This window comes from Hemiscyllium ocellatum, chromosome 34, assembly GCF_020745735.1.
Source record: "Hemiscyllium ocellatum isolate sHemOce1 chromosome 34, sHemOce1.pat.X.cur, whole genome shotgun sequence".
Taxonomy (NCBI): Eukaryota; Metazoa; Chordata; class Chondrichthyes; order Orectolobiformes; family Hemiscylliidae; genus Hemiscyllium; species Hemiscyllium ocellatum.
In genome coordinates, this window is record NC_083434.1 from 25,613,559 (window position 1) to 25,636,406 (window position 22,848).

General features: G+C 41.1%; 1 protein-coding gene across 2 annotated transcripts in view; it reads right to left on the reverse strand.

The window, feature by feature from the left end:
* nkd2b (NKD inhibitor of WNT signaling pathway 2b) overlaps positions 1 to 12,603 on the reverse strand; it is a 128,483-nt gene extending 115,880 nt beyond the window's left edge. For both annotated transcript variants that reach the window (XM_060850151.1, XM_060850150.1), the window contains exons 1-3: positions 12,349 to 12,603; positions 12,136 to 12,162; positions 11,217 to 11,338 (exon numbers count right to left, since the gene is read on the reverse strand). In XM_060850151.1, the coding sequence (XP_060706134.1) occupies positions 11,217 to 11,338; positions 12,136 to 12,162; positions 12,349 to 12,373 (174 nt within the window). In that variant the 5' untranslated portion in view covers positions 12,374 to 12,603. The remainder of the gene's footprint in view (positions 1 to 11,216; positions 11,339 to 12,135; positions 12,163 to 12,348) is intronic.
* Between the last annotated feature and the right edge of the window lie 10,245 nt (positions 12,604 to 22,848).

Consider the following 22,848-nt stretch of genomic DNA (forward strand, 5'->3'; position numbering starts at 1 on the left):
AATCTCCTCCACCCAACCTGAAGCCTTTAATTTAAACTCCCACAAACTTTCTGGATGAGAATGTGGAACAGATGGTTCTGGGCCGGACACTGTCATTCAAACAATGGAGTAACCCGGAATCATTCCTCTCTCGAGGCTCTTTGATGTTTCTGTGAAGCAGCTGTAGAGTTCAATTATCCAACATCTTAAAAAAACACACTTGTCCCCTTTTTTCAAATATATGTCTTAATAAAAGCTCCTTCATCCTAGTTAACAAATGTAACATATAACCATTGTGCTGTGGTTGGAGTAGGAGGTGAAAGAGGAAAGTATCGCATTTACTTTTCCCATTTGGTTAAAAGCTATCAGAATAGCAAAATATTTAGAACTGCAGAACAAACTGAAGGAGTTGGAAAAGAAAAGAGGAAAAGAAATCTAATACTAGGAAGGGTTTAGAGGCATATGGGCTAAGTGCTGGCTAGATTAGAACAGGATCTGGTCAGTATGGATGAGTTGGACTGAAGGGTCTGTTTCCGTGCGGTACACCTCTGTGACTCCATGGCTCTAAGTTATATTCCAAAATTTTCAAACTGGTTAATGCAAGTTTCAAACTGCAAGATTACTACCAGCCTTTTCCTAAAGATATCTAGGAATGATCTGTCATGATCATTGATGAGAATGACATTTAAGGGGCCCACATGAGCAGAGGGAAGGTGCAAGCATAGGAGGCAAAGAGGGGACTCAGAGGAAGTCTTTTTTCAAGAGGGAGGAAGATTAAAATGACAACTTGCAACAATAATTATTTGTTGAATTGTGGACAAGCCATGTAGAATGACGCCAAGATTTCAAAAGTACGTTACCAAGAAACAGTTCAGGTCTATGGGGAACTGATGTCATGGTCTAGCTCCCCAAGCTTACATTGCTCATGGTCTGCAACAACAGAACTAAATGAGTCCAAAAAGTAAATATTCAATGGGCTTGATGCCTCAGGTCCCAAATAGAATTGACAAACATACATAAAAGAACATGCTCTTCACTGGACATGAATCACCAGGATAATGGATAGGATAGATTAACTGTTGTGCAATATGCAAAGAAAATAATTTATTGTCAACAGTGTTCAAGTCATAGGAACAAGAGTAAACATCTTAGCCTCTCAAACCTAGCCCAACACCATTTAATTAGATCATGCCTAATCAGTGATCTAATTCTAAATATCGTACTTAAGTCCTCTGGTTAACAAAATTCAATAAAATCTAAACAGTGACAAATTCAAGTCTAGTTCAAGCCTAAAATCCAGATTGCAGCAATGAGAAGGTACTGTGTTGACAGAAGTGCCTCTTTTGGGTGAAGTTTGGAACTCTTAAGTGGCAACTGAAACTAGATCACACTAGATCACTCAGTTAATTTTAAAACTGAGATGTGCAGACTTAAAAAAAATAGAAACAAACATTAAGGGACATAGAGTTAGGTAGCACATTCGCCAGAATCTCAATGAATGGCAGAAGAGTTGAGGCACTAAATGGTTTCAAACTCATCCTACTATTTTGAGTGATTATATTAAACTTGGGGCCCAGTTTGTTGTCTCAGATGGATACAAAAGATGCCACAGCATCACTGTATTTTAAAAATTAAAATCAGCAGTGAGTTCTCCTGGTGCTCCAGCCCATATTTATCCCTTACTCATCATAATTAAGGCAGGTTATGTCATTTATCTCACGGCAGAACCCTGCAACTTGCCTGCTGCGTTTCCTGCATTACAACACTGCTCACACTATTGGTTGCTAAGTACTTGGGAACATTCTGAACTTGTGATTAACATTATACAAATGCAATTGTTTCCTTAATCCTTGGGACCAGGGCACTCTGAACAAGGAATCCCAGATCCAGCAAAATCAACCATCATGTACAGCCAAATGCAACTTGACCTATACATTAACCTGACACTAAGGGAATTAAATACTAACACAATATCGTAAGATGCACAACAAATATAAAACTTAGATCCATAAACTTGCAAAATTTCTGCTCACTATACAATAAAGCAGAGGGCCAATTATTTATGCTAATTTGCAATAAGTTATATCATTAAAAAAAAGCAAGATCACACAGACACAAGATATTTTGAATGAGAAAGCAAAATTAACTTTCAAACTATGTAGTTGGCTTAAAAGACAATTCTTTGAAGGCATACCACTATTCCATCAGACTTATTTGCTCATACATACAACATTGACATTTCAGTATTCCATTCAATACATCAACCTTAGGAAAACAAGTCAGCAACATGAAAGTCTAGCATATAGTTGAATCCTTGCTCAAAGGAAAGTTAGAAATCGTACAACACCAGGTTATTTCACCTGATGAAGGAACAGCACTGCGAAAGCTTGTGATTTCAAATAAACCTGTTGGACTATGACCTGGTGTCGTCCGACTTCAGACCTTGTCCACCCCAGTCCAATACCGGCACCTCCACATCAAAGGAAAGTTAGACTCAGGAGTTTAAAAATTCTCTCAATGCTGGAGGTTACATTTGAGATTTAAACAGGGAACATTCCATGACCATTAATGTTCACTGATACACAATCCCATTGTGTATCTTTAGGACTCTCGATTTTACAGATGTGTACATTCATACAGTTTTCTACATTGGTCTTGAACCCAAAACTGCCCTCTCATTCAGCAGTTTGAGAAGTCAAAACCTTCTTGAAGCAGTGAAAGAAATATTTGAATTCTTCTGGTGTCTTTCATTATCTTTGGACATACCAAAGCACTTTACAGCCAATAAAGTATAATAGAAATGTAATGACTGTTATAATGTAGAAAACACACTAGACTATTCGTACACAGCAAACTTGCACAATCAGCAATTTGGTAAAGGCTGGCTAATCCGCTTTATTGGCTATGCTCAGAAGATAAATATTAGCTTGGGTACCAGGGAGCTTTCCCCTGTTGTTCTTCTGCAATGGTGCCAGGAGATTCCGCAGTATAGCACTGCACACATCAGCTTAGATTTTCTGATCAAGTCGCTGGTGTGCTGCATAAATTCACAATGTCTGATGTGGTAGTGAGTGTGCTATGATTGATAGGAACACTGCAGTAACACTTGAGTCTTGATTAGATTCCCTACAGAGTGGAAACAGGCCATTTGGCCCAACAAGTCCACACTGACCCTCCGAAGTGTAACCCATCCAGACCCATTTCCCTCTGACTAACACCATAGGCAATTTAGCATGACCAATTCACCTGACCTGCACATGTTTGGATTGTGGGAGAAAACTGGAGGTCCTGGAGGAGACTCATGCAGACACAGGGAGAATGTGCAAACTCCACACAAACAGTTGCCGAGTCTGGAATTGAACCTGGGTCCCTAGCACAGTGAGGCTGTGGGGATGGGGTATTAAGACAACTAACTAACTTTGATCATGTTATTTGTGCCTCCAAAATAATTGAGATTTTGATTTTTAAATTGTATTAGATTCTAGGATCAGCTTGAAAGGATTGAATTTGGTTTACTAGCAAGTTTCTATAAAGGAGTAAGTTGTGGTACTTCAACTCCAAACATGTCAGCATTAACGCTGCTCAGCTATGCAAATTATTAAAGGTATCATAGATTGGGGAAGCCCAATAATCCCAATTAAAAAGGAAGGAATCACATTTGTTGACTTGTGCCATGGGCTCATTTCAATATTGAAGACTATTCAGATTTAATAAAATCAGAGAATGTGGTTTGTGCCCAGATCTGAAAGTAGACCCGGGTCTTGAGTAAGAGCTTTGATAGCCATTTGAATCGCATGGAAATTGTAGACTCTTGTTAGACTGTTTTTATGTTAATTTTTGTTGTTTGACTGGAGTTCCCATTGGTTAGCAGATCAAAAGCTTTATTGCACCTGCTCAACGTCGAGTTCATAAAGAGTCATAGACAATTTCTTGCAGACACAGAATTGGGACTGACTCAATAATGCTATAAATAACATCCAATTCTGGAGTAAAAGGAGAAGATGACAAAGAACTGCTAGGTGTCGGGAGGAGAGAATGAAGAGAGATTTCATTCGGAATGTAAATCACTGAAATGGAGTAATGCAAGCTCATCGAGATAAACAGAGCTAGTTGCAACTTGTGTAAAATGGATCAATAGGAGCACGGCGTGAATGTTAATGGAGGAGTATCGAAGCTGGCTAAGATAAAGTTAAAGGAAGAGAGTCTCCAGAGGATGTTGTCTAGGATTTTTATTTATTTTTTCTTACAGCAAGGCAGTGCTGAGGGAAATAGGGGAAAGAGGATACATTGGACTGACCCAGGGAGTTCCCAAAAGGTTGGACATAGTGCAGGAAGCCAAACTTGTGGTCAGTGCACTTCATAATTCAGCGCAGGGGAAAGCATGAGAGGTTACCAAGGTTAAGGTCAGAAGTAAATTCAGCACGTGAAGAAGACTGTTTAAGTCTTCAGGACATTTGATTTATTTAGTTTCTAACATCAGACAGACAACGGAGCATTAACTGCAAGAAGACAGCAAATGGAAAGGAGGGAAAGAACCACACACAAAACAGGAGAAACGGCTAACAAGTAACACACTCATTGCTTTGTGCCTAAGCACGAGCAGAACCGGGAAGCAGCAGTGTCCAACAAGGGAGAGGGAAGAGAAGGAAAGTGGAGGAAAGTGAAGCATCTACAGTATTGGAGATGAGGTGACAAAACTCTGTCCTAAAACACACAGGAACATTACAAAATTGACTAGCACCCTGAGGATAGCAGAAGCCACATAGGAGATGGTCTACAAGGAGTGATAGAAGCATTGTTACAAAGGAACATGTTCTATGATTTTGAAAAGAAACAATTGATGACAGGCAGCAATTGGAGAAGACAGAATTGTCAGTAGAGCAGTGGGTCAGAGGACCAAAATGGAGAGCCATGGAAGCAAAGAGCATTGTTGAAGTAAACAAAAGCTTTCTATTGGCATTTAACAATGAAGAGGTCTTTTCCAAGCTTTAGTAAATGAAGAGGCTATCACAATATTGGGCAAGAGAAGACTCCAGAAAAGCTGGTGGAAATGAAAGTGGGTCAGCCATCTGGCTCAGAGGAGACAGCCACATGTAATGGTTGAAACTGCAAAGGAATTGACCATAATCTTTTAATCTCCTTAGATACAGAGGTGGTTCCAAAATATTAGCAGATGACAAATTTTACTCTCTTGTTCAAAAAGAAGGGAAAAAGGTCAACCTGACAATTACTAGTCAGTTTATTTTGGTAATGAGAATTAAAAATGAAATTGGTGATGAAATTAAAAGGTATAAGTACTTGAAAGAGGAAAAATGCAGGGTTTTGGGCAAAGACTTCACAAGTGAGACGTGTTGAATTGTTTTGTGAAAAGGTCTCTAAAGACAAATTGCCTCATTCTGCGTTTTACTATTCTATGCTTCTAGCATACAGCCCTAGAACAGGATGCAATAATGATTTTGAAGGTACAGACAACACCAGAAGTCAGAGGAAAGCTGGTCAAAAAAAAAACCAAGCACCACAGACTTGAACTAAATGTAGTTTACACATATGAGAAACAATTCAATTTTCGATGGAGCCAGTTTAAAACCACATCAGAGCAGGAGAATTTTGAAAGTTGAACATGAAATTCCCATCATTTAGATTGTGATTTATAATTAGAAACAGCTTCTAATCTGGAAGAAATCCAAATTCAAAGTCAAAATCCAACTTGGATTTGAGAGCTAATGTATTTCTAAAGGAAGCCAAATCAGGAGAACAGATAAGATCTCTCCTTTATACACAGTAAAAGACCTAAGCAAATACCATATGGCCTCTTTTTCAGAGGGATTTATGAAGGTTTCAACTGATGGGTTGCATTTGCTTGCTGAAGTTTAAAAAAAAACTAACACTATCCAAGATGGCAATTGTTTTTTGTTTCCCTTTTTGTCTATTATTCTTCTGGCTAATGCATCTCTACTATAACTTTTCATTATTTTCTATTTTTCCAACTTTTTATTTCTGCTTACACTCCAATATGCTCTTTTTCTTTACAAAAATTATAAATGACAGAATCAACATTGAATATTCAATGTCCTAGCCAACATCTATCCATCATTAAAGTTGACATTATCTTATTATTACATTGTTGTTTGTGGGAACTTGTTATTTTGATGTAGGAGCCAATTTAATCACAGTGACTACATTTCTCAAGTACTTTAGTGGCTGCACTACAAAGTCACACAGGCATGATAACAGTAGAATCATCTCGATTTGAGGTGTTGGTTAACAAATATTGGTTTGAACATCTGGGCAAACTTCATTCTTCCCTTCAAATATTGCTAGAAATTCTTTTACATCCAACAGAGAGGGCCAATGAGAATTCAGTTTTATGTCCAACAGTCCCTCAATGCTGCAAACTTGGTTTGCGTCATGTGTCTGGGTAGGAATTGAGCTCACAACTTTCTAATAAGGCAATTGCAATACCAACAGAACCACAACCTTGATTTCTAGACACAAGATCTAAAATTGGCTGTGGCTAAACATGCCCTTTGTTACTGATAGAAAATATATTTAAGAGCCAGATATCATTATCTTTGCAAGTTAGCTTCTCACAAGAGGTTAGAATTTTGAATCAACACTCATTTGTGGACTTCAGTATTTTCATATAACGTACTGTTCGATTTGCTGTTGTTCATACCATACTGCATAAGTAAACTGCAATCAAACATGTACAGACAAAACCTGTAATGACTCAATTTGTTATGCTAGGAATAGCTTATCCATACAGACTAGTGCAAGCCTATATTTTATCTCAAGTCTATTTGAGGTGGTGCAATAACAGAAGCAGCTCTATAACGCGTAACACCACCACTGTATTAGAGAAACAGGGTAAGCAAAAATCAAGGAAGGAATTCGGGTTTTAATAACCATCCCATGACCTTATGAAGTGTATAGATGGGAGCAGTCACAAATTCATCAAATTGTGCTGGAACATACCAACAGCCAAGCAGCCTACATACATGAAGAATGGGCTCTCAGCCAGAGGATCAGAGACAAATAACTATTCTTACATATAAAGCCAGGAGGTAGGTCCCACCTTCAAGATATTAGAAACAAATGGAAGAAGAAAGAAATTTCCATTAAAAAGCAAAATAATAAACTGAATGTTTAAAATAAAATCTATGCCTACATAATTTTAAAATATAACCTAGATTTACAGATATTTACCCTGAAGAAAGAAATAAAAAGCTGGCTTCATTTAAAGTTGTAGTGTAGGCAGGTGTACTTAGAGCAGTGACTGTTACTTTGGAAATCATTTCATAAACTAAGGATGGTGCATGCTACTGAGGGATGTGAAGGAAACAATGGTGATTCACCTGGTGTTTATAGTCCATTCTATTTCATACTACATTAAATATAATAATTTATGGGATATGGGTGTCACTGGCTGGGCTAGCATTTATTGCCTACCCCTAGTGGCCCTTGAGAAGGTGACAGTGATTTGTTTTTTTTAATAATGGTTCCTGTCTGTGAGGTGTAGATACACCCACAATGCCATTAAGGAGGGAATTCCAGGATTTTGACCCAGTGATACTGAGGAAATGCTGAGAGAATTCTAAGTCAGGATGGTGATTGCCATGGAGTGGAACTTGCCAGTTCTCCTGCCGTTGTCTTTACAGATGGAAGTGGTGTTGGCTTTGAACATCATTGACTTCCATAATGTACTGGGTTATACTCTACGAAGGACCATAGGTATCCCTCCTCAATAGGGAGAGGAACAATTGGTTATACTGTATATAGTTTGAGAGCCATCATTCCACAAGTTTGGGATAAGGCCTCCAAGTACTACCACAGCCAGTACAGGACTGTTGGAGTCATTCTGCATTACAGTCTTGAAATCTATCCAACTGAGATACCTAATGTCCCCAATCCAAAACAGACCAGCCCTTCCCTGTCACAGAACTTGATAATGGACAGTCTCAACTGGGTCCTGTTGTCAAGGGAAAGATAAATTATCAACCAAGTCGATCAGTGTGTAGGGAGAAGAGAAATTTTGGAGCATCAGATATTGACAAGGAAATCTTTTGCTTGGGAGATATTCCATGATCAAAGGCATAAAGTAGGTTCCAGTAAGAAACAGGATATACTTCAACAATTCAGCAAGCTTACTCAAAATAGATGGCTATACTAGAAGTCAGGAGGATTAATGAAACAAATTCCAGTCAAAGTGGAGCTCCGTCTTCAATAAGAATAAAGAAAAGTAGAAGAATTAAAACTAACAAAACAACTGCTCATTTTCAGGACAATCAGCAATTGGATTGAATGATTATTTTGTTTGTGTGTTGAAGTTCTTATATGTACGGCGTGAATTCACCCATTCAGGTTGTTCTTCTTTAATATTACATACTCCAAATGATGATTTACTCTGGGAATTTTTATACTATATTTTTATATAATACAGTGGACTAAGTGCCAGTTTTACACTCAACTTGGATTTCAGTTATGTTTTTCTTTAATCATACTTCAAGTGCATCAGCTTGAAAGTTTTGCGTGCCTTCTATTACACTTTACTGATTACATTGTGTCAAAAAAAGTCCAAATACTTCCATTCTACAGTAAACATACATACAGACTGGCTCTAAAATGGCCAAGCTATCCTTGACTAATTCAGTTTCCCTACCCTACAATGTTATGATTAGATTACTTACAGTGTAGAAACAGGCTCTTCGGCCCAACAAGTCCACACTGGCGCATTTCCCTCTGACCAATTTACCTAACATGATGGGCCATTTGACATGGCCAATTCACCTGGCCTACACATCTTTGGAGATGCCGGTGTTGGACTGGGGTGTACACCCCTGCATATCTTTGGAGTGTGGGAGGAAACCAGAGCACCCAGAGGAAACCCACGCAGACACGGGGAGAATGTGCAAACTCCACACGGACAGACAGACAGTCACTGGAGGCTGGAATCAACCTGGGTCCCTGGCACTGTGAGGCAGCAGTGCTGCCCATTAGGGCCGTAGATTCTATTTGAAAGAAGGAAGACATCTTTCTCCAATCAGAACCAACTCAAACACAGCCCTCATTGCCAGGTCATAAACACCAAAATGCTTTCAGAACAGACACTTCATGAAGTTTGTTAGCATCGTTATCAAAACTGGTTTGGTGATTGAGTTGTTCTAGCATGGAGTAAACATGTCAGTGTGCAATTAATGATGAACTGTGTTTATACTACTAAATACTTTCCCATTCTGCCTTTCCCTTCTTTTGATATTTCTTTGAGGATATTTATCTACTTCTTACCCTCTGAGATCACTGACCATCTGCTCATAGGTCTTGCAAAGTTTGCAAATTGAAAGACAGAGGGTTTGAAGAGAACACCGGGTGGTGTGGGGGTGGGGGGAGAGGGAGGTGAAAGAGAGAGAAAACAGGCAGAGACAGTGTGAGAAAGGACGTAATTTTGTGGCAAACTGATCCGCCCTCAGAGGAAGGAAACCAAAAACATTAGCCCCATAAATGCAGCTTTCTTCCCCTCAGTTTTCAAGTGAAAAAGTAACTTTATTACATCTGAATGCATACAAAAATAAAACAGAACCTTCCTAATACATTACCCAGCCCTTCATGAGTGTGCAATGTTTTGATATGGAAACAGCATGGGGAGAAGTTGAGGCTTACTCCATACATACATGTATCTTAAATTGCTTCCCATCAATTTAAATGATTCAGATATCAGCTTAAATTTGCAATGCCATTAGTTAAATTGTATTTCTGAGATATTATTTATTAAGTAGCACTTTGGGTGGGGAGAAGGATGGTGGAACAGTGGTAATGTCATACAGATAGCCAAAGATTGTGACTAATGTATTGGGGACATGAGTTTTTTTTAGACTAGATTCCCTATAGTGTGGAAACAAGCCCTTCAGCCCAACAAGTCCAAACCGACCCGCTGTAGAGTAACCACCCCACATCTGACCATTGCACCTAACAACTATGGACAATTTAGCATAGCCAATTCACCTAGCCTGCACATCTTTGGAATGTGGGAGGGAAGCCCACACAGACACAGGGAGAATGTGCAAACAGATAGTCTCCAAAGGCTCGAATTGAACTTAGGACCCTGACGCTGTGAGGCAGCAGTGCTAACCACGGAGCCACCATGAAATCACACCATAGTACCTGGTGGAATTTGAATTCAATTAATAACATCCTGAATACAAAACTGTCAGAGATGTTGACTGCTTGACTGATCATAACGCCCCATCTAGTACCCCAATTTCTCCCTTTTGGAAAGGAATGTTGCTATGCGCACCTGGAGGCACACAGCAGTGTGGCTGACTCTTAAATACCCTCTGGAGTCAATTTAAGAGCAATTACTGAACTCTTCAGCCACACCAATGAAAGGGTAGAGAAAACAAAAGCTGATGATTTGGAGGTGGCATGTTAGCTCAGTGGTTAGCACTGCTGCTTCACAGTACCAGGGATCTGAGTTCAATCCCAGCCCTGGGGGTCTGCTTGCGTGCAGTTTGCATATTCACCCCACGTCTGCGTGGGTTTCCTTTGGGTGCTCTGGTTTTCTCCCACAGTCACAAAGATGTTAGATGGACTGGCCAAGGTAAATTGCCCCAAAGTTTCCTGGGATGTGTGGATTAGCTGGGGATGGGGAATGCAAGGTTACAGGGGTGGGCTGCCTTTTGGAGGGTAAGTGTGGACTCGATAGGCCGAATGGCCTGCTTTCACACTGTAGGGATCCTATGATTCTCATGGGGAGTACTGTGATAAAAGAGAGTGTGGAACTGACATAAATCTCTCTAGCTGTACTACTGTGTTTGCAGCATGTTTATCGGGTATTACAGGACAACGTACCCAAGTCACCTCTCAGCTAAATCCTTGCCCCATCCACACAATTTGAACTGAGACTCAATGGAAAGTGTCGAGGTTTGGGAATCTTAACCTTGACATCTCCACAACACAAGCAACAATAGTGGCCAGGCCAGGCTCAGAAGAAGGCTGCAATGAGCAAGGCAGACGTGCAGATTCGAGTACATTTTACAGATGTTGATTTCATTCCCCCCCCACCAAAACCCCTTCTCTGGTTACAATACACTTTGGAGTTGGGACCTTCACAATAATGTTAAAGGTGTATTGGGGAATGGCGAGAAAATGTTCGCCTGCTGCAAGGGGAACCTATTGGGGAGGGGTGGGAAGATGTCATTTGTATCTTGGAATTCCCTTCCCGGGGAGTTCAAGTCAATTACCGTAGAGAAAGGACGGTATCCGCGCAATTTCGCTGGCTCCAGGACACTGATTGCAGTTGTCTGCCGCTCGAATTCCTCCAAACCCCGGCGGTTCAGGTAGGCATTCACCACAAAGCTGTCTCCTAAACACAGGTCCCGGGGGGGAAATGGGGAGGGGTGGTAAGGAGGATTATGGAGGATGGGGGAGGGAGGGATAGAAGAGGGGGGGAATGAAGGGGAAGGAGGGGGATGGATGAAGGGGGAATGGAGGGAGGGAGGGAGGGGATGGAGGGAGGGAGGGGATGGATGGAGGGAGAGAGATAGAGGGAGGGAGGGGATGGATGGAGGGAGAGAGATAGAGGGAGGGAGGGGATGGATGGAGGGAGGGGATGGATGGAGTGAGTGAGATGAAGGGAGCGAGAGAGATGGAGGGAGGGAGGGGATGGAGGGAGGGAGGGAGGGGATGGATGGAGCGAGAGAGATGGAGGGAGGGAGAGAGTTGGAGGGAGGGAGGGGAAAGAGGGGATGGATGGAGGGAGGGAGGGGATGGATGGAGGGAGGGGATGGAGAGAGGGAGGGGATGGAGGGGATGGATGAAGGGGATGGAGGGAGGAGATGGAGGGAGGGGGATGGATGGAGGGAGGGAGGAGGATGGGTGGAGGATGAAAGAGGAGGATGGATGGAGAATGGATAAATGCGGGGGGGGGGGGAAGTGGGGGGGAAGGACGGAACAACAACAAAAAAAGTAACGGTTGAGAGTTGGCCAAATGATCTCGATAACAGAGGAGGAGTAGGAACATTTAATTGAAATGCAGTTTTAAAAGGAAAGAGCGAATCTAGTGAATATCAGTTACTGAATTAAAACCAAATCGAACTCAAACCGTCTATAAATTTTAATTCCTCATCGATCGGTAAGACCAGTTAAAGGAAAGCAGCTCACCTTCGGGGTTTTCTCTCCGCCTGCACGCTGTCAGTTTCAATCGACCCCATAGATTGTTGAGGGGGAAAAAAAATTAGAAAAAAAAGTTAGCAACATTCACAATTCTCATCTCAACTACATTATCCTTCCCGAAAACAAAACAAAATCACCCTGGGTAAAGTATGAACAGACCCCACGTGTGTGCAGCCGTGAGCTGAGTTTCAATTTGCCTACCATGTTTTGACTGAAGTTTGCCCATTTTCCCGCAGTTGCTAATAGTCTCTGCTTCACGTCCACGCCGAGGCAAGCATTTGGAGGTTTATTATGGTCGTTCCTTTGCCGGTGGAGTGCTAACAATCCCACAATAACGGAGAGAAAAGCTCTCCCTGCTCAGGATCTTCTTCACCGAGTGTCCAGGAGAGCTGTCACAGAGCGACTGAGGCAGCGCTCGCTCTCCCCTCTCACCAACACCACATTATAAAAAAACCTGCAGCCTGCCCTCGGCGGCACATAAAAGTGGGAGGAAAGACTTCCCTTTGAATGCCAAGCTCCAACCACTTTAACTCTCGTAGACGCGATCAGTCGAGTGCTGATTTCTGTGCAACTGCTTTAATGTGTGCCAAACACCGAATGTTCAACGGTATCTTCCAATAAAATACCTTCTGATTTTTCTGAAGACTTTGAAAACAAAGCACTCTCTAAAGCAATTACCACTCGTTCCTCATGCCTTTGGTAGTTCTTAGTAATTTATTCGATAGCTATAATGCCATGTAATCATGTTAACTTCTTAAAATAACACAGATTATGTAAAAATCAGTTTTTTTTCCCAAAGAGTCATGGAGTTTTAAAACAGGATCTCCTCTGTACTAGTCATCAAGCACGTATCTATTCTAATCCCATTCCCCAGTACTTGGTTTGTCTGCATTGGCGCTGCAAGGGTTTATCTAAATTCTTAAATGTTGCGAGGGTTCCTTCCTCTACTGTTTTTTCAGGCAATGAGTTATAGATATCCCCTAAACTCTGGGATTTTTTTTCTTTTAACTCCACTCTAAATCTTTTGCTCTGTGAATGAAATCTGTGCTATTGACTCTCTACTCAGGGGGAAAAAATTCTTCCTATCAACGCTTTTCATAATTTTGATTTGGAGATGCCGGTGTTGGACTGGGGTGTACAAAGTTAAAAATCACACAACACCAGGTTATAGTCCAACAGGTTTAATTGGAAGCACACTAGCTTTCGGAGCGTCGCTCCTTCATCAGGTAATCTCATAATTTTGTACACATCAATCAAGCCCCGCCTAAACTTCCTCTGCTAAAAGGGGAGAAACCCCAGTCTATCTACTTTCCCTTTTAGCTGCATTGTTCTAGCCCAAGCAACACCCTCAGTATATTCACATCCTTCCTATAGTGGCATAACAGTACTACAGTCATTTGCCACAGTGGTATTATCGCTAGACTACTAAACTAGATAGTAGAAAGTGACGTCTGTAGATGCTGGAGTCTAGAGTGTGGTGCTGGAAAAGCACAGCAGGTCAGGCAGCGTCCGAGGAGCAGGAGAATCAATGATTCCTGATGAAGGGCTCGTGCACGAAACATCAATTCTCCTGCTGCTTGGATACTGCCTGACCTGCTGTGCTTTTCCAGCACCACTCCCTCAACTAGTAACCTAGGTACCCTAGTACGTAATGTTCTGAATACCCAGGTTCTATTTTTTTAAATTTCCACCACCAGGAAGAAAGGAAAACATCCGAGTGGCCAGTGACAAGCAGTGCCCTTCACATCAAAGGGCAATGCTGTGTGATCAAACAGTGAAGGGGAGGGCAGGGATCTAATCAAAGTAGTGTTGGAGGGGGAGACCTCTGATTATTTTTTTTATTTTTACCCCCATACTACCGCCTAACCGCGGTAGTGCTTATTTTAATCCCCTGCTTATTTTATTTTCCCCCAGCACCCATGGTGTGTGTGTGTGCAGGTGTGAGACACAGTGAAAGACACAAAGTGTACAAATCTTTATTCAATTTCCACCACCAGGAAGACAGGAAAACACCCACATACCCAGGTTCTAAACCGAGCATGACAAATGATGGAACTTGAATTCAATAAAAAAAATCTGGAATTAAAAGTCTAATGGCCATGAAATGATTATCAGGAAAATCTTCCTCCTTTAGAAATGAAACCGCTGTCAATACCTGGTCTGGCCTTTTTGTATTCCAGACCCATAGTTAGGTCAGTGACTCTAAAATGGCCTGGCAAACTATTCTGCTGTGTCACCTGTGAGAAAGACAAAAGGGAAAATTAAATTAGATGTACCACATGATCTTATGGCTTTGGCTAGAGCCAAAATTGGGAGAGCTGTCTCACAGACTAGTCAAGTAACAGTCTGACATAATCATCCTCGTGGAATCACACCTTATAGACAATGTCTCAGACAACAGCATCACCATCCTTCAATATATCCTGTCCCGCTTGCACAACAGAACCAGCCGAGATGGTGGCATGATGGCATACAATTAAATGGGAGCTGCCCTAGAAGTCCTCAACATTGATTTTAGACAACATGAAGTCTCATGGCATTATGTCAAATAAAGGCAGTGATCAAACATCCTGTTGATTACCAAGTACTGCCATCCTGCTGATGAATACCAGTGGAGGAGGCACTGAGAGTGGCAAGGATGGAGAATGTATTCTGAGGGGGAGTTCAATTTCCATCATCAAGAGTGGCTTGGCTGCAGCACCACTGACAAACTGGTTGAGGCCTAAAGAACTGTGTTGCTAAACTGGGTTAACAGCAGTTGATGATAGAGCCAATAAGAGGGAATCACATATTTGGCATACTTGGTGGGCGGCACAGTGGCACAGTGGTTAGCACTGCTGCCTCACAGCGCCTGAGACCCGGTTTCAATTCCCGACTCAGGCGGCTGACTGTGTGGAGTTTGCACGTTCTCCCCGTGTCTGCGTGGGTTTCCTCCGGGTGCTCCGGTTTCCTCCCAGTCACAAAGATGTGTGGGTCAGGTGAATTGGCCATGCTCAATTGCCTGTAGTGTTAGGTAAGGGGTAATGTAGGGGTATGGGTGGGTTGAGCTTTGGCGGGTCGGTGTGGACTTGTTGGGCCGAAGGGCCTGTTTCCACACTGTAAGTAATCTAATCTAATCCTCACCAATTTGCCTGGCATAGCTGCATCTGTCTGTGGCAGTATTAGTAACAGTGATCACTGTACATTCTGACTGGAGATGAAATCCCATCTTCATATGGAGAATATCTTACCTGATGGCACCATCATAATGTTAAATGGGAAATACTTCGGACAGATCTTGGGTAGCACGGTGGCACAGTTAGCACTGCTGCCTCACAGAGCCAGAGACCTGGGTTCAATTCCCACCTCAGGTGACTGACTGTGTGGAGTTTGCACATTCTCCCCATGTCTATGTGGGCTTCCTCCGGGTGTTCCGGTTTCCTCCCACAGTCCAAAAATGTGCAGGTTAGGTGAATTGGCCATGCTAAATTGCCCGTTGTGTTAGGTGGGGAATGGGTCTGGGTAGGTTGTGCTTCGGCAGGTCTGTGTGGACTTGTTGGGCCAATGGGACTGTTTCCACACTAGTAAAAAATGAGGTCTGCAGATGCTGGAGATCACAGCTGCAAATGTGTTGCTGGTCAAAGCACAGCAGGTTAGGCAGCATCTCAGGAATAGAGAATTCGACGTTTCGAGCATAAGCCCTTCATCAGCCTGATGAAGGGCTTATGCTCGAAACGTCGAATTCTCTATTCCTGAGATGCTGCCTAACCTGCTGTGCTTTGACCAGCAACACATTTGCAGCTGTTTCCACACTGTAAGTAATCTAAAAAAAAGATCTAGCATCTCCAAACATTCATGAGACACCATGGGCCATTAGCACCATGAGACACCATGGGCAAATTGTACTCCAGGACAACTTGCAACCTCATGGCCCAGCATGTTCTGCATGCTAAATAACACAAGCAACAAGTGATAGAGTCTAGACTATCTTCTTAATATATTTTGAGGGTGTTTGGTTTGGTCCATCTCAAGCTACAAGATGGTCATCTACCTAACAATGTTGAAAATTGCCCAGTTACATCCTGTATCCCCCAACAAAATGTATGAAAAATCCAATCTGGCCAATCCACCAGTAAAGTGATGGAAGGTTCAATCAACAGTGCTATCAAACACACTCTGCTCACTTATACTCAGTTTGGGTTCCACCACAGTCACTCATTACAGCCCTGGTTCAAACGTGGACAAGAGAACTGAATTTGAGACATGTGGAGAGATTGACTCCTCTTGACACCAAAGCCACATTTGACCCAGTATGCTATAAAATATGGGCTGAAAATGTGTTGCTGGAAAAGTGCAGCAGGTCAGGCAGCATCCAAGGAACAGGAAATTCAGGAAGGGCTTATGCCCGAAACATCGAATTTCCTGTTCCTTGGATGCTGCCTGACCTGCTGCGCTTTTCCAGCAACAAATTTTCAGCTCTGATCTCCAGCATCTGCAGACCTCACTTTCTCCTGGTATAAAATATACCTACCAAAACTAGAATCAACAGGAATCGGGGAAATCACTTCCCTGGTTGGAGTTGTATATGGTAGGAAGGAATGGTTGTTGGATGTCAGTCATTTCAGCTCTCAAACATTTCTGCAGATGTTCCTCAGTGCAATGTCTGAGGATCAACTGCTTTCAGCTGCTTCAACAATGACCTTCCCTCCATCATAGTCAGGAGTGAAGTGTTTGATAATTGCACAGAGCTCAGTACTATTTGTAACTTTTCAGATACTGAAGAAGTCCACGTCTAAATTAAGCAAGCCCTAGAAAATGTCATTTGTGCCACATAAGTGCCTGCCATGGCCATCATTAACAAGGGAGAATCTAACCATTTCCCCCTTGAAATTCAACATCGTTACCACCATTGAAACCCAAACTATCAACATCTTGGAGAGTTACCATTGACTAGAAAGTGAACCAGATTATAGTCATAAGTACTGCAGCCAAAACAGTAAGTTAGAGACTAGGAATCTTACATAGAATAACTCATCTCCTGGCTCCCCAATGCCAATCCATCATTTATAAGGCATGAGTCACGAGTGTGATGGAGTACTCCCGAATTGACTTGGTGAGTGCAGCTCCAACAACACTCAAGAAGCTTGTCACTATCCAGGATAAAGGAGTATGTTTGTTTGGCATCACATCCACAAATATTCAGTCTCTCATCACTGACTCTCAGCAGTAGCAATGTGCACTGTCTACAATAAACACTGCAGAAATTCACTGAGGTTCCATATAAAGCACCTAACAAACCCATGACCACTATCATCCAGAAGGACAGGGGCAGCAGATATATGGGGACACCACTACCTGCAAGTACCCCTTCAGACGACTCACCATCCTACCTTGGAAATATATTGCCATTTCTTCACTATCACTGGTCAAAATTCTGGAATTTCCTTACTAACAGCATTCTGTATAAAACTTAACCCAATAGACTGCAGTAGTTCAAGAAGGTAGCTCACTACCACCTTCTCTAGGGATGGGCAATAAACGTTGGCCCAATTCATGATGCCCACGTCTGAAAGTGAATTAAAAACTAACCAGGAGAGATTGACAGTTGTTTTTCAAATCTGAGTGGGAACAGGCTCCTATGTGGAGTGGCAATGTCCCTGCCTCTCGGCCAGAAATCCCAACAGTCCCAGAGGTGTGTCATAACATGATGGAACAGATTAATTAGAAATAATTATAGTCATTTGATAATGCAGTGGTAGTACCCCTACCTCTAGACCAGTAAGTCTGGGTTCAAGTCCCATCTATCCCAGACATGTAACAATGTGTACTTTCAGATTGATTAAAAATATTCACAAATTTCAATTATGGCTTATTTAATCCTTAACAGGTCAGAGCTCTTTACAACATTTACACAAATGCATCTGACAAATACCCCACGACAAAATTTTTTAAAATTCTGATCATGGCCCCACCTGACGCAAAGGAGTCCAACGCACGTTGTATCATTGTGTCTGCAGCAAAAGACTTGGATACAGAACATAACCTCCACAGATTCTCCTAGCGAGTTATCACAATAATTCTGTCTTTATAAGCATCTTTCTGTTCATTGTTTTAATTGATCTCTTTACACAAATGAATTGAGCTGCAACAATTATTTTTTAATTTCTGTTTGGCACTTATGATTTTTCTTGATATACTTAAATTATAAATGTAATTGGTTAGATTGCTTAGGTTAGATGTATTTATTTTAGCCATGTGTTTCTCTTCATAAACGTATCAATGTGTTATTGACCAGTTATTTGTATTACTTGTCAGTTGTCAGTTGCTCCTAAAGCTTCATTAGGAGCAGAGTAAGCATTCAGTCCTCTGATCCTGTTCAACAATTCAATAACATTATGTTTGATCTGTTTGTGGTCTAAACTCTGTCTCAGATTAGGTTACTTACAGAGTGGAAACAGGCCCTTCGGCCCAACAAGTCCACATCGACCCTCTGAAGAGTAACCCACCCAGACCCATTCCCCTACATTTACCCCTTCACCTAACACTACGGGCAATTTAGCATGGCCAATTCACCTAACCTGAACATTTTTGGACTGTGGGAGGAAACTGGAACACCCAGAGGAAACTCACGCAGACACGGGGAGAATGTGCAAACTCCACACAGACAGTTACCTGAGGCGGGAATTGAACATGGGTCTCTGGTGCTGTGAGGCAACAGTGCTAACCACTGGGTCACCATGCCACCCTATCTTGTTTCCTATCCACTATAATTCCCCTTTTTATCTGAAGTCTATCTACTCAGCCTTGAATAAATTCTATGACCCAACCTCCACTGCTTTCTGCAGAATTGAATTCCACAAACTAATGATTCTCTGAGAGAAAAGAAATTCCTCATCACACTCTTACTAGGGAGACCTCTTACTCTTAAACTATATACCCTAGTTCTCAACTCTCCCATAAGAGGAAGCATGCGTGCAAGCTTAACCCCTCAGCATCTTATGCTTAAACAAAATCACTTCTCATTCTTCTAAGCTCTGAAGATTATAGGTCCAACCGGTTCATCCTTTCTCTGTAACTTAAACCCTTCATCCTAAGAATGAGTCAAGTAAACTTTCAATAAACTGCTTCTAATGTAACTATATCCATTTTTAAATGAGACCAAATCTGTACATAAGACTCCAGATGTGGTCCCAGTAAACCTGAAAGAGCTGCGATAAGATTTGCCCAATTTTATATTATTCTCTTGCAATGAACTTCAACCTGTATTCCATTTCTCTCACAATAAACACTATTTGCCTTCTTAATCACTTGCCATATATGCATACTAACTTCTTGTGATTCAAGAGGACCAGATCACTCAGATCCCTCTGTTCCATTGAGTTCTGTAACTCTGTGCAATTAAATAATATATAACTTTTCTGTTTCTCCTGTCAAAGTGGACAAGTTCACACTTTCCCACATTATCTTTTTGTCCACTCACTTTATCTATATCTCTTTGTAGATGCCTTTCCTTTTCTTGATAACTTACTGTAGAATCTGTCTTGGTGTAATTGGCTACCTCTCATTGAAATAATTAATATAGGTTGTAAATAGTTGAGATTCCAAAAGTGATCTTGTGACACTTGCCTAATTACAATTTGCCAACCTGAAGTTGACCCATTCCTCCCCACTGTCTGCTTCCTGTTAGCTAACCAATCCTTTGGACATAAGGATAGGCAAGTTCTGCTGCAGCTTTATAGAATATTAGTTAGGCTAGCTGTGTCCAGTTTTGGTTAACACATTACCAGAAGGATGTAGATGCTTTGGAGAGGGTACAAATCAGGTCTATCAGGATGTTGCCTGATAAGGGGGATTTTATCTGTGAAGTCTGGGGTTGTTTTCACTGGAATGCAGGACATTGAGGGGTGACCTGACAGGAGTTTGTAAGATTATGGATTGCATGGATAGAGTGGAAAGTATGAGGCTTTTTTCCAGGGTGGGCAGGTCAATTATTAGGGGACACAGGTTGAAGGTGCAGGGGGAGGAGTTTAAAAGAGATGAACAAGGTAAGCCTTTCACAGAAATGGTGGTGAGTGCCTAGAACATCCTGCCAGAGGGGGTGGTGGAAGGCAGTTTTGGAATGAAAGGACAAAATGTGTTGGCGCAGGTTTGGAGGGCCAAAGGGCCTGTTCCTATGCTATATTGTCTTTTGTTCTTTTTCCATGTAAATGTATTAAACCCTACATCTTAAGCTCTTACTTGTGTATTAACCTATTATGCAGCACTTTAATAAATGCCGTTTGAAAATCTAAGTACATCACATCTACAAGTTTTCCTTTATCCCATTTACTTTCTCAAATAACTCTAGTAACAGCTGCACTCTACATAATTCTCAAATTTTTTGCACTGCCCTGTTTACAATCTTTTCTTTGCAATTCATCTGGATTACTTTCCTTTATAATTTGTTGACTTTGTCTCCAAAAAAGTACATTGACAATCCTCTCTCCCTTCCAATTCTTATATTGTGAAGAGTATGTAATACAGTAGAGTCATAGAATCATAGAGATGTACAGCATGGAAACAAACCCTTCGGTCCCACCCGTCCATGCTGATCAGATATCCCAACCTAATCTAGTCCCATATTTATTTTAGAGTTTGGATTTTAAAATAGGAGCGGGTGGATGTGGGTCAGTTCTTTGAAGTTAATTTTTAAAAACAGATCAGAAAGTCATTTAGATCAGTGATCTAAGTGCATAAATTCCAAGACAAAATTTGTCTGCAGTAAAATGCCTGACAGATGGCTACAGTGTTAATGGATGTAATGTTTATAATATTGGGTTTATAACTGACCAGAAAACTTTTATTTTAATTTAAACTTCAGAACAGAAGGTTCAAAGCCTCAGTTCAGTTGTACCAGGAATTCAATTCAGAAGGGAAAGCTACTAGAAGAGTGAAACCAGTCACCATTAAAGTTGGTGTATATTATATTGGCACAGTGTCCCTTCAAGAGGTGAGTCATGTGACCACTGGTGAGGTTTTAGGCTTGTTCAGATTTGTTTTGCGCTCCTATAGAGTGCAAAGCTTTAAAATAAATGCATCATGTTGGGTTACAGCAAATGGTGAGTTTGTATATTCTTTAGTTCTGACTGGAGCTGATTAAATGCCCAGTTCAGAAGGACTACAACCAATGTTTTTAGTTTGTGAAGCATCCATGCTGAAAGAGCTTGGACAGGTATCTTCAAATTGTTAATACTGAAAGATTTTGACAATTAGAATTACAAAAGGTTCATGCCAACAGACTTAAACTCCTGCTCAGTTTAAACCAGTAACATATAAAAGATTTATCCCATGCAGTAACTTGTGAAAAATTGAGAGGGCAAGAAATATTTAAAGTAGAAATTAACAACTTTGTTTCTTAAAGTAAACAGACAATAATTAACAACTGGGGTGGGGTAGTCCAGAACTAGAGGGCATAGATCAGTGAGAAGTGTGAGAAGGGAAAGATATAAAAGAGACTTAAGGTGCAACTTTTTCACACAGAGGGTGGTACATGCATGGAGTGAGCTGCTAGAGGAAGTGGTGGAGGCTGGTACAAATGCAACATGTAAAAATCATTTGGCTGGGTATATGAATAGCAAGGGTTTGGAGGGATATGGGCTGGGTGCTGGCAGGTGGGACAAGATTGGGTTGGGGTATCGGGTCGGCATGGATGGGTTGGACTGAAGGGTCTGTTTCCATGCTGTACATCTCTTTGACTCTATAACAATGATTTACAACTCATTCCTCTAACCTATCTTTTACCTTCCCTTCTAATACTAGTTCGATAAAATTCCCAATTAAGATTTACAAAACAAAACTTCTTATCTCAAAACCAGGCAGCTTTCAGTTCTTTTCTGTACTTCTGTCTCCTTTTCTTCCTCTTGGGGATTCTGCCTCACAGGTTACTGATCGATAAAGGTACCTTTAAGAGAGCTATTTTTTGGGCAGTCTCTACATGCTACCTTGTCAGTTCTCCTCTCAACTGTTCAATTTTGCCTGTTCTTATACCCCCAAAGCATTGCATTGTGTTGTTGGCTTTTAAGATTGTCAATATACTCAATTCAAACTCGATTGGAATTTGATATTTTCAGGGTATAATTTAAACAGATTGGCTAAATTTGAATTTATTTTCGTCTCATAGTAACTCAGCCAGTGCTATCTGTTCTGAACCAAATGTTACATTGTAAATCTCCAGCACTCAGTGTGCTTGCTAAGTCCTTCCATCTCTTAAATGTACAGTACACTTCGACACCTTCATAACACTTCCCCCCTTAAGAAAAAAATGAACCATCATAATGAAAAGAGGGCTTTTTAAAAAAAACACGTTACCCTAACATACAGTTAACTTTAATATAAGTTCACCTTAACCTCTTCCCAGATATCTGGATATATACATAAATATATATATATATATATAACTCTTAACAGTTAAATCAGCGATAATGCATCTGCGATTACATTCTTCCGACCCACAACATGTATGATTTTAAATTAGAAGTCTGTAACATAAGACTCCAATGAAATAGTCTCATATTCTTGTCTTTAAAGAGTTCTAAGAATGTAAGTGGATTGTCTCCGACACATTGTTCATGACATACACATTAAAATGTTGTAAGACCATTAGAAAACTCAATAGTTCCTTTTTGGTTGTGGAGTATTTCCTCTGGTGGATGTTGATTTTCAAAAAGTAACCAAGTGGCAGTT